Source organism: Carcharodon carcharias, chromosome 2 (assembly GCF_017639515.1).
Source record: "Carcharodon carcharias isolate sCarCar2 chromosome 2, sCarCar2.pri, whole genome shotgun sequence".
In the NCBI taxonomy this organism is placed as follows: domain Eukaryota; kingdom Metazoa; phylum Chordata; class Chondrichthyes; order Lamniformes; family Lamnidae; genus Carcharodon; species Carcharodon carcharias.
In genome coordinates, this window is record NC_054468.1 from 10,861,603 (window position 1) to 10,874,671 (window position 13,069).

The window sequence follows — 13,069 nt, forward strand, 5'->3', positions numbered from 1 at the left end:
ATTGTTGATGCCCACTCAAAATGGATGGACATATATGAGGTGAAGTCACCAATGTCTTCTGCTACAATTGAGAAGCTACATCAAAGTTTTGCCATTAATGGACTACCAGAAGTGGTCGTATCTGATCACGGCATGGCATTTACGAGTGCTGAGTTTCAACGGTTTTTCAGCCTCAACAGTATCCCTCATGTAAAAATTTTACCATACCACCCTTCCTCAAATATATTGACCGAAAGAGTAGTTCAAACGTTCAAGTCAGGCACGAAAATGTTAACTGGAGATTCCATAGCAACCAAGCTAGCATGCTTTCTTTTTCATTATAGGACCACCCCTCATACACAATTGCAGAATTATTGATGAAACGCCATCTCAGGATGAGATTGAGCTTAATAATGCTGAATTTAGGGAGGAAGGTAGAAAGGACTCATGAAAGTCAGAAAACTGGACGCAACTGGCATAGTCATGACAGGAAGTTTACCGGGGGAGAGACGGTATTTGTGAAGAACTTCAGAGAAGGACCAAAGTGGTTACTGGGTGAAATAAGTGCAGTGACTGGACCTCTATCTTACCACGTGTAGGTGGAAGGCCGAGTCATATGGAGACATGGATCATCTAAGGAAGAGAGAAACAAATTACCAAGAATTGATTCCACCAATGTACACGACCAAGTCAATGGGTTTCCTGTTGAGAGAACTCAGCCTAGTACAGATGTATCAGATGTGCCTGTTATATCTGCAAGAGTTGAGGAAGCAGATTTGCAGGTGCCCACCGAAGAACCTGATGTTCAAACAACTCCAGAAAAGGAGGTTCCTGACAAAGCATTTGAAGTTGTAGAGCTGAGACATTCTACATGCATAAGGAAACCCTCAGAAAGACTGAATTTGTAAATTACTTATTTACCATGTAAATAATTTGCCATTTTGAGAAAATTGTACTTGCAAATGTAAAATGTGTTTCCAAGTAAAGGGGGAGGGATATGGTAATTATGGTTTTATGTATTGTATAGTATACCTTTAAGAAGGATGTTATAAAGGAAGATCACATATGTAACCAATAGACAAAAAGCGTGGGCTGCCTCTGTAGTCAGTAGTCTGTAGTAGTAGTAGCATGGAGATGGGTTTGAGTTGAAAGAACAAGGCTATACCATCCATAGCCTCAGCAAGAATACAACAATGGGCATTTATCCTGGCAGCATACGAATATACTGTCAAGTGTAGCTGCTGAGTATCTTTGTAAATAAACAGAATGTGTTCCATCTAAGAAGTGTCTGCTGATCAACTCTGCCTATTGTACCAACTCAGCCATCCCATAAAAAGTGTGCAACCCAGATCCATAAGTCCCAACAAACTGGTGACTAGGATCCAACAATGCTGAGCATTGTGCAATCATCAGCAAACATCCCCACTTCTGACATTATGATGAAAGGTAGGTCATTGATGAAGCAGCTGAGGATGGTTGGGTTGAGGGCACTACCCTGAGGAACTCCTGAAGTCATGTCCTGGAGCTGAGATTATTGACCTCCAACACCCACAACCACCTTCCTTTGTGCTAGGTATGACTCCAACCAGTGGAGAGTTTTCCCCCTGATTCCCATTGACTCCAGTTTTGTTAGGGCTCCTTGATGCCATACTCTTTCAAATATGGACTTGATGTCAACTTATCTCAGGAGTTCAGCTCTTTTATCCATTATGGTTATGTTTGAATGAGGGAGAACTGCCACTCCTGCAAAGTTAACCTGGTTTTGGGACTTTACAGGGAGTGACCTGTGGCATCACGCGCACACACACCTTAGAAAGGCCCACAGAGGCAATCCTCACTGTTTTAAATTTTGAAGGCCTGAATCTCAACTGAGAACGTAACAAAATGGAAAATGCTGCAAACACTCAGCAGGTCAATCAGTGTTTGAGGAGAGGCAAGTCAGGTCAATGAGTTCATATGTAAATACGAATGGAAGAATCTTTTTAATGGAGAACCATTTGAAATAATTTTCTGACTGCATGTAGGGAATTTTGCCCATTGACAAAATAACAAAGAGCATGTCCATAATATTCTGGACAAGATTCCCCCACTGCCAACTTGGCAAAGTTATCCTCATTTGTTTCCTCTTGCTCAGATACCAGACACCTGTGCACAGAAGGTGATCTGACCACATAGTACAGTTGTATTCACCTCTGAAGTGACTGAACAAAAGACGCAATGGTTTGGGATAGTCTGTTTTGAAGAAATGGAAAAGGAATATATTACTTACTCTAATTTTTGATAAAACTTGCATTCAGCCAGATGCAAGTTAATGAGCTCTGCTTAAATGGAAAATTGATTCATGAATAAACAGGTGATTATCACCATGAATACCTCTGGTTTATGCAGATTGAGAGATTGAACCTAATCCAAAGTACAGCAGTTTTTGTTTGTTTGTCATGAACCTTTTTATGCTTTTTATTTGAATGCAGGCAACACCCTATTACAGATGAAGACCTTGAAAATATTGAATTAGACACAGGATTTGACATGCTGTGCAGCAAAACTGAACTAAAGCTCATAAAAGGAACCAGTTACTGTGGAATTATTTCTGATCCAGTTGGTCCATTCAGCAATTGTCACCGATTTATCTCACCAGAGCAGTATCAAATGTAAGAATCACATATTTCTGTGCACTAAATATACAGTTTAGCTACCATCATTGTACAAACTCTGACTCACACCAAATCCCATTCGCCCATCACCCTGTGCTCGCCAACCCATGTTAGCTCTCCATCTGGCAGTGCCTCAATTTTAAAATTCTTGTCCTTGTTTTCAAATCCTTCCATGGCTCCATGCCTCCCTATCTCTCTACCTCCTTCACCCGTACAACTGTCCAAGATCTCTGAGCTTCTCCGATTTCGGCTTCTTAAGCACCCCCAATCTTAATTGCTCCATCACTGGTAGCTGTGCCTAAACCTCTCTGACTCTCTACTTCTCTCGCCTTCTTTAAAATGCTCCTTAAAATGCTGCCTCTTTTACTAAACTTTTGGCCACCTGTCCCAGTGTCTCCTTTGTGTGGCTCGGTGTTAAATGTTGTTTGAGAATGCTCCTATGAAGCACCTTGGGACACTAATTGCAAAATATAAATGCAAGTTGTATCATTTCACAGTTTTAACAACTCTCACTACATTGAATGCTTCATCTGACTATATTGTAACCATCTATACAATCAGCCTCTTAGACATACACTGACCCACAGAATCTAAGCTTTTAACTAAAAGCTACATTTTCCTTTGTGTATCAAGTAGACATGAGTAAGCAGTTGAACAAGGACACTAGTAAGCAGAAATGGATAAAAAATATCCCTTTTCAGTGTTAGCCTATGGCCTGAATATATATTGTCAAGGCAGGTAGCAAGAGTCAGGAAAATTCCCTCTGGGAATTTTTGGGAGAAAGATGGGAAAGGTCTGCAAAGGTGTGATCTTCATTGCCGGAGGAGGGGTGCAGGCTGTGGTCAGGCCAGCTGACCTGGGAGAGAGGTCAGAGGCAGCCATAGGGGCTGCTGGGTGCTGAGGCTGGCTGTTTCAAAGGCCTGCCTCGGTGCTGTGGGAATTCATCCAGTTAAAATTAAGGTAGAAAGGCCTCCGGCCCTCACACCTCCACAGTCCCCCTACACACTCCCCATGCCCCATCAATGTCACCTTATGCCCCCCAGACAGCCCCTATGGCCCCTCATTTCTCTCCATGCCAAGCTGTGCCCTTCCACCCATCCTCACATGGCCCCCCATGCTCACTATGGCAAGCTATGCCCCTCTACCCACCCCTAATGCCCCTCATGTACCCTTTGCCAAGTGATGGCACCTCCATGCCCAAGGGACCCACTATACCTTTATAAAACCAATGAACTCTATTGTGACAGCTGGATATGTTTAAAGAAAGCTTTAAAAAAAGTAATTCATTCATTACTTTCCATGATGTTAAAAAGAAAGTCATTTCACTACAAGGCAATAAGAGTGTCATCCAGACCCTTTAAATTATCAATAACAGAAACCGCAAGCCCTTGAAATCACTTAATTTTGTATAAATAAACATTGTGAAATTGATAGCTGAGATCTGACAGCCAGAGCTGTCAATCAAGCAATGTTTTCCCTAGCAGTGAATACAGACACATTATGAATGCAGAAGTACTTCCTTCTAGGTGTTTCGACAAGAGTAATGGATGTCTGGCCTCTCATAATGTACAGTGGGTCAAAGGGCATGGAAGTGCTATGGTTTGGCATGGGGGCATGAGAAGCAATGGGGTGGGTGGGGGCATAGCTTGACTTGGGACAGGAGGGGCTATTGGGGCTGGATGGAGTTCCATAGCTTGGCGTAGGGGGCATGAAGGGGCACTGGGGTGAGTGGAGGGGCATAGGAGGCATGAGGGGCCATGAGGGATGGGTGATGGGACATAGCTAGGCATGGAGGGCATGAGAGGACCTTTTGAACTCACTTTCATGCAGACTAGGGTTCACGACTTCTCTGAGCTGCAGTGAACCATGACTCATTGAAAACATAGCCCAAATCCATGCAAATTGCCAAGGCTTAGTACATGCCTATCCCTGCAATGGAGCCAGCCAGATTGGGAGTTCAGGTGCGGGCTTTTGACTCGAGCCAGCCAACACCCTTTAAAGGCATGCCTGAAAATTAGACAGCCTGGGACTGGGGTCAGGAATCCCGGAATCGGGACCCGCCCACCAATTTTAAAGAGCTCCCAAGGGAACCCAACTCAATGAAAATCCAGCTCTATATCTTTCACTTATTGAAAGGCAAATGGCAATATCTTGATAGAGAGACCTGGTGCAGACTGTGAACTACTTGTTCTTGTGGTGATTAGACAGAGGGTAGAAGAAAGAATAAAATGACAAAAACAAATCCTGAACTGCCACTTCAGATAGATGATAGTTCTACAAATGAATTTAGAAGGAAGTACTTCTGTGTTCATAGTGTGTCTGTATTCACTGCTAGAAACACCTATTGGCCCAATTGCCCCTGCAATCCTGATCACACAAAAGGTTTTCAGCTGCACCTGTGCAAAGAGAATACACTTAGTTAGTCACATTGTACAGTGAATGATAAAGGTATTATTTCCTAAAATTTAAATTACCATTTTTCATTCCAGGCACTGCATCTTTAGCACGTGCACCATGTTTAATATCACTGAGATGATGTGTCCCAGCCTGGAACAATATGCACGGCACTGTCAGGAGCATGAAGTCACTCTGGGAGACTGGAGGAAAGACACCCTCTGTGGTATGCATTGTATTACTGCATTCTCTTTCTATCTTTTGCTTTGAGACAGGTGAGGCTCAAGGACTGTTGGGGTGTTTTCACACTGTGTTAGTGTGTACCAATGCTACAGCTATCATGCAAATGCAGCCTGAAAATTGATTCAGTGTGGGAACTGACATTGGAGAAAGAGCAATGAGACTCCCCGGAGAATGCAATCTCGCTTTGTATCGCTCCAGAATAATTTCAGCTGCTGATGCCCAATTTAAACTCTACACGGTTAGCTGTGCAAAAACAGTGTATCACCAACAATAAGCACATAGTGTGAATACATCATTAACAACTGAATACTTAAAATCTGTAATTTTAATATGTTTATTTATATAGCATTCATCTGATATTTTACTGCAGACTTAACTTCATTTATTTAAAGTTTGCAGCTTAAATTTTGTATGTCTTCTAGCTTTCAGTGAACATTTGCTTTATTATAATCCACAGCATTAGCCTGTCCAGCAAACAGCCGATACACTATGCAGATGTCAGCCTGCCCTGCTTCCTGCAGTAACGTTGCTGCCCCATCAGAATGTGAAGCACCTGCTATGGAGGGCTGTGAGTGTCTACCAGGCTTTGTACTAAGTGATTTCCAGTGCGTTCCCTACAAAGACTGTGGATGCACCTATCAGAACAAGTATTATGAGGTAAAATTAATACTGATGCTGTCACAGCAAGTGTTTGTTAGTGTCTATTGGATGATCCCAGTTGACTGCAACAATTTATAAATCAGTAGAGAGGTGAGAGCTTGCAATCCATGTTTTAAATTATAGCTGATTTTGTTATTCTCTTGAAGCTGTGGTGCCCCATTATATGTATCTGTGTGAAGGTCACACATTTTCTCTTACATTCATTTCAAGCAGTTCTAAACTTTCAAAAGTCAGTTCTTGAGACTGTGAAGATTTTATCAAAGCCACAGTACAGAGTAGAGAATGTCTGCTTTGTAACTGTGGCTGACACCCTATGATTTAATCGATTGTATCAAAAATACAATACATTCCACATAAAGAAGCTATGGATTGGCTAGACAGTTAGATAAACAGGGAACAGCTACTGCCAAAAAAAATGTAGAATGTCCATCGCATTGTCCAGACAGAATATCAGTGAACATAAGTAAACTGTACAATGTTCATTTGCTTTAATATACTGCCACACTTTGTTCTCTTTGTCTCCCAACTTTCTCACTGCATTAATCTGAATACACAATTGAACTGATCCTCTTCAGAGCAGGAAAACTTGGGGAGAAATGCTTTCCTTTTGAAAAGAGAAGGCTGAGGAGGAAATGAATAGAAGCATTAAGATCATAGGGGGTTTTGGCAGAAGCTGAGCCAATAATTTTTTCTGTCTGATGCAAAATTCAAGTCAGTTCTTGGTGCTTCTCTGGTTGCCTGGACAGGGGCCAGAAAACAAGACAGAATTTGGTTCAGCCAGGATTGTGCCTCATGGAAAAGACTCCATGAAATTCCTATGTGAAAGAGGGTGAATATTCTGACCCACACCCCACCCCTAAACATCAAGGGAGCAAGTCTGACCAAGTACCTGTACTACTCAGTAAGCACTTCGAAGGTTAACAGCTGTTTTAAATCTTATTAAAGCCTCAGGCAAGGCCCTGAAACTCCTGCAACCCACAGTTATCAATGTCAGTGGGGATATATTTCCTGAAACAAAGGTATCAATAACCCCATTAGGAACAGTACATGAAAAAGAATTACCCTTTAGATGGGCCTTCCCCATGGCTCCTTGCCAGAACATTTTTTTCTTTATTTTTCTATGGGATGTGAGTGTCACTGTCAAGGTCACCATTTTTTGCTCATCCCAGATTGCCCTTGAACTGAGGGCGGTTAAGAGTCAACCACGTTGCTGTGGGTCTGGAGTCACATATAGGCCAGACCAGGTAAGGATGGCAGATTTCCTTCCCTAAAGGACATTAGTAAACCAGATGGGTTTTTACAAGAATCAATGATAGCTGTCATGGTCACCATTACTGAAACTAGTTTTATGTTCCAGATTTATTAATTGAATTTAAATTCCATCAGCTACTGTAGTGGGATTTGAACCCATGTTCCCAGACATTAGCCTGGTCCTCTGGATTACCAGCCCAGTGACATTACCACTGTCAATATGGTATCTCTCACTTTGCTGCTGGTATATTGGGAGAGTCGATCATTATGATGTGGCAGGTGGTTTGTGCCAGGTGGACCAAATCCACAAGGGTAACTTGGCTATGCTATCACAATGGTTTTGCAGTTTGTATTTATTACGGGAAGATTTGTGTATTGAATTCAGAAGTAGTGAGTCCATTAACAACCTTAGAGATTTTAAAAATTAAATTAAAACATTTATTAACAAAAAAAATTCCAACGCAGACATAAGATTACAGTTACTTGATATTATAACAAGTCCCCAAATTTCTAAATAACCTGTTAACCTGACTCCCAACTGCACACCCCCTTTAAGGCAACAGTCCAAAAGTGATTTTAAATTTAAATAATCAATCCAGCAAGGTGACCACATGCACCCACTCGACAGAGGAATTCCAAAGGCTTTTCAACACAACTTTAGTTATTGATCACAGCCGACTTCTGCAAAAGTGGCTAGAGGCTTTTCCCCAAGGCTGCTTTACATGCTGGATCTTTCAAAATGTTACACGGCAACACCCCACATAGTTTTCCATCCTTCTCTTTCCTTAATGTGTAAACTCCCATTGTTATACATGTCTTTGGAAATTTACTTTTTCCATAATATAAAAATCTTTCATGTCGCCAATATAGCCTTTTTCCTTTTGGGAAAAATAAACATAATAACCTTGCCCTGTTTATCTTGTTAGTTGTAAACATCCTACCATTCCTTTAAAAATCACAACTCCCCACTAATCTTAAAATGCAAATTTCATTCACACCTTATCTACTGACTTATACGCTAGCTCACTCATTAGCATTTCAAATATCCTTTTCACAGCTGATTCTTTTGATTATTTCAACCTTGCAGTCCATCTGACTCTGATGCAATTAAATCAGTCACACAGACAGAAACATCCACACTCGCACCCATAAGTCTACAATAATATTATGAAAAATATGATAGTTTCGTGACACAATGCTGATGTGCTCAATAGGCATGGATCACTTGCACCCACCATGCAAATGATGCCAGCCCCACCCCATTTGGTGCCCCATCATCGAGAGGCTCAGGGGCCATTCTCTGTACTTCTGCTGGCATAGCAACTCAGTCAGAATTTAAGGTCCAAAGGGTCAAATTAAGGATGACAAAGGGAAATGGGATCTTCAGGTAGCATTTTCTCATAAAGAACTGATAAACAAACAGTCGTTCTGTAGTATAGAACTGGAGTATTGCTGAAAAAAGACATTTTGAAGCTTTTCGTCTTGCACTCACCAGGACACTTCACAAGTTATACTGTGTGACAAGAGAGTACTGATTGGTTGGCAAGTGGACTCTGATTGGTAGAGATGTTGCCATGCAGAATGCACCAATTGATGGTGACTGACAGTTAATTGTTAAACATTGTTTGAAATTTAAAACAGGCAGCTTGACCCTGATTGGTCAAGACATTACCCTGAAGGATGAGCCAGTGAATGGCTGTCACTTATTTTGTTTAGCTGAGACAGGTGCAATGTGTGTCATATTATTTCTGTCTGCAAAGAACAGAGCCCTGTGCATTCATATACGTAGCTTCCTATACATACAAATGCGCCACAATGTGAGCCCAACTAACAATCTTAAATTGGTTGTCAGCGTAATTCTTAACATACTGAAGATTATTTAGCAAATGTTGTCCAATCATAGAATCACATCTAATGTTGGATACTGTGTTTTGAGTTTTGCAAGCACAGGCTGGTTGAGTTCGGTCTGTACCTTGCCTGTTGTGAACAGCAGCTGGGACAAGCTGTTTGATACGATCTGCCAGTCTTTGGGATGTACCATCTACATACCTAGCATCCCACTGGCACTGAAATTCATATACCACATTACTCATTTGTATTCTTGCAAAGTGTCCTGATGAGTGCAGGATGAAAAGCTTCAACATGTCTTTTTTTTCAGCAAAACTGATAAACAATTGGAAAACGCCACTAACAAAGTTGATGAAACAAAAATAAGTGACAGAGTCAAAAGGAACTATACAAGTTCCTGTCAGCAAATAGTATTCAATGTTATTGGATTTAGCAAAATGTCAAGGAGATCTTGGATGGTAGGCTAAATGGTCTATTTGTCTCTAAAGATTGACAGGGTGTTCTTGATACAAATCTAATTTCTCTTTGCCCTTTGCTGATAGGTTGGGAAAAAGTTTATGACTGAAGATTGCTCTGAGACTTGTGTGTGCATCGGTACTGCAACAGTTAACTGTACAAGAGTGCTGTGTGCTCCCAATGCAACTTGTACCTCCACTTGTCTCATCAGAGGATGCTACCAATGTAAGAATATACTTTGTCCATTTAATCCACACTAACTAAATACTCAGGATAGCTTTTAACTTTCACAACCGGGTGGAAACCTACAGTAAAAGATCATTCATTCAAAGGGTGGGAAAATGAGATGAGTGTTTAACAAGTGGCTGATCAACTATTACCAGTTTACAGCCCAGTGGTGAAAGTAACAGTTTACCTGTCTTAGTCTCTTACTCTACAGGGGAGATTCTGCATCAGTGACACTCGTGAAAAGATTATGGGCAAAGTCAATTGATTTTCCATGAATGGAAACCCAGACGATGTCAACTTGTATTTTAGATGTATAAAAATATCCTTTGGGGACTCGTAATTTCCTGGGCAGCTTTACTCACATGTTGCTGGAGAGCCTGAGTGCAAAATCAACCCTATTATTTTTTTCATCACCACCCCCACAACATTACCTACCTCCGCCACTACCTGTGCCCATCTATGCTGAAACTCTTGACCGTGTCTATGTCACTTCCACCTGGCCAATTTAATGCTCTCGTTCCCTAGTTCTTCAGGCTGCTGCCTGTATCCTATCCCAGACCAAACCCCATCACCCAGTTCCAGCTGCTGACCACCCCGGTTCTCAATTCCACGATCACCTATTTCATCAACTTGTGCTCATCTCTGGCTCAGTTTTCGCATCTTTCAAAATTGCTTTCATGATCCCCAATTCAAAAAAAAAACACTCTCACCCCTATCTCATCTCCAAACACTGCTTCATCTTCAACCTCCACTCCAACATGTTGCCACATTCCTAAGGCTCTCCCACTTTTCTTCTATCCTTCCACTATCCAGCTGAGTATCTACTTGCTACCAATCACCCTATAAAACATTCTGAGTCATCTCCTTGTACATAATGAATGTGCAGAAGTGAAATGTAAGTTTTCATTGCAGAAACCTAATATCTGGATAACTCTTTCCTCCAGTTCATTGCGAGCTACACTGCAATAGTCACATTATTACAGTCCCAACGTGATGACTAGTTTTCTTTTCTCTAAGGGATCAGATACATTTGTTTTAAGAAGAGTTTCCTGCCCTCTGGTTATGGAATGAGAGAGCTGATGCTGCCCTCCCAGTTGGAAGTGCCTCTAATAGGAGGTGAATCGTTGAAAATTGCAGGAGCATGGGTGGAAAATTACAGGTTCCATGACCATGGTTCCCCGTAAGTTGCTTCCTTCAGGCGCCACTCCTTACTGGATCACTCCAAGAGCTCACTGAAAGTGTAATAATGCCCCTTTGAGGTCTGCTTTTTGTGAGCTAAAAGCAGTCCCCATTGTGGCAACTCCCACTCTAAACAGAGCTGCATTGCTGGCTTTCAAGTACATCAGATGCAGACAATCCCATGGTCACAGCTGGTTCATGGTGCTTAACTAGATCCTGCTGGATTAGGCTGCATTAAGCTATTGGAAATCTGTGAATTATCCACGAGTACTCGAATTGAAATTTTCCAAGGTTTTAACTCCACAGGCAATTTGTGAGCCATTTGTCCTTCTGTTTCCAAGCACAGCATGTTATTATGACATCTAATTTACTGAGACAGAAGTCTGGATGGAGGGGACAGGAGGAGAAAAAGTCATCCCAAGCTACAACGGTCCCAGGCAAACATTTACATCTCATACCCTATGCTTGCCTCCCCTCTAGGAATTAACTGAGAAGGACTAAAAGATATCTGGGAACAAGATCCAGCCAGATACTGGAAAGACATAGAGGGGTATATGTTCCTGTTAGTGCACTTGAGCAGCAAGGATCAGTGGGCATAGAGACAGAGGAAAATCAGGCAGAAATGATTGGAAGCTGTAAAAGGAAGCTTGCCTGTTATAGGTGTGCAATTCTCCCTGTGCAGTTTTCCTCCATGCCCTACCTTTCATGCCCAAGTGCAGTAAGAGGAATATCTTCCCCATCAGGGCAATTCACGTTCCTCATGCAACAGACAAGCCATTTCAAAATCAACCACTGAACATCTTGTATCCACCTTATACTGTAAAAAAAAGAGGAATGGCAGGGAGGCCATGTCTAAAAGGGTACTGTTTATATATGTTTTAGTTATATCACAGCATTCTAGGCAGTAATTCAGAAAAATCAGAAAAACCCTGAGTAGTGGCATAATTCCCCCCCCCCCCACCCCCCGCCCCAGATTGAGCCTTTCTTATTGAGCCTACTTGCTAGACATCAAGAAACTGTGGGCTAAAAATTGGCTCTTGCCTTTGGCAGCAAGAAGATTCATCCCAATAATACGCTGAATTGCAATTGTTCCATGAAAATGCACAGATAAAGAAGTGGGATATAGGCCAATCTGCTTGGAACTAAAGAAGTACCAGACTAAAGAAGCTAATCACACATTCAGAGCAAATCCAGATAGGATGCTCAGTCACCCAGCTTACTTGTCACACCTGCAGAGCCTCAACCAGTAATACATATCCATCTATCATGCGCAGTGCTAATTTGCAAGCTCCACCTTGCCAACACACTCAATGCAAGTGCCTAGACAATCAATTGATGAGATACTGTTTGAACAGAGTGCAACCTGACTGAACCAAAAAGGAATAATGAACAGAAAATCACGGAGATAATGTGAGCTAAATTTCCGATATGTGTTCTCATCAGGCGAAGCTCTGTACTCAGAATGTGAATTTTCAAAAATTACTCTGAAAATTTTAATATGTGTTTGCGCTTCCTAAAACAATTGTCAGTTGTTAGAGCTTTTAGCCCTATGATGCCTTTTAAAACTGCAATTGATAGACTGCTGTTAACAGAGAAAGAAGATGTAAACACTCTTTATGTGTGGAGATTTTAATGCTGTTCATTTCTGTTCTTATGCAGCTGGCCCCTGTCTCAATAACCCATGTGAGAATGGAGGCATTTGTCAGGAGGTAACTAATGAAGCAGATGGTTCTCTGAACTTTCACTGCCATTGCCCAATAACCCATGAAGGTCCTCACTGTGAGAAAGAAAAGTCACAGGATGGTAAGACTTACACGTAACGCAGAGCTAGTTTAAGTACTGATATAAAATTATAGAACAGTTACAGCACAGAAAGAGGCCATTCAGCCAGTTGTATCTGTGCCAGCTGTCTGCAAGACCAACTCAACTAGTTCCACTCCATTGCCTTTTCCCCACAGCCCTGCAGTTTTTTCCTTTTCAGGTATCTATCCAATTCCCTTTAGAAAGTCATGGGTTAACCTGCCTCCACCACACTGTGAGGTAGTATATTCCAGATCCTAACCACGTGAGTATTGAAAACAAAAACAGAATTACCTGGAAAAACTCAGCAGGTCTGGCAGCATCGGCGGAGAAGAAAAGAGTTGACGTTTCGAGTCCTCATGACCCTTCGACAGAAC

General features: G+C 41.7%; 1 protein-coding gene across 1 annotated transcript in view; it reads left to right on the forward strand.

Annotated features, from left to right (window-relative positions):
- Positions 1 to 13,069, forward strand: part of LOC121273751 (zonadhesin-like) — a 112,343-nt gene that overhangs the window by 66,616 nt on the left and 32,658 nt on the right. The window contains exons 18-22 of the mRNA XM_041180915.1: positions 2,451 to 2,630; positions 5,123 to 5,253; positions 5,728 to 5,927; positions 9,572 to 9,710; positions 12,552 to 12,695. Coding sequence (XP_041036849.1) covers positions 2,451 to 2,630; positions 5,123 to 5,253; positions 5,728 to 5,927; positions 9,572 to 9,710; positions 12,552 to 12,695 — 794 coding nt within the window. The remainder of the gene's footprint in view (positions 1 to 2,450; positions 2,631 to 5,122; positions 5,254 to 5,727; positions 5,928 to 9,571; positions 9,711 to 12,551; positions 12,696 to 13,069) is intronic.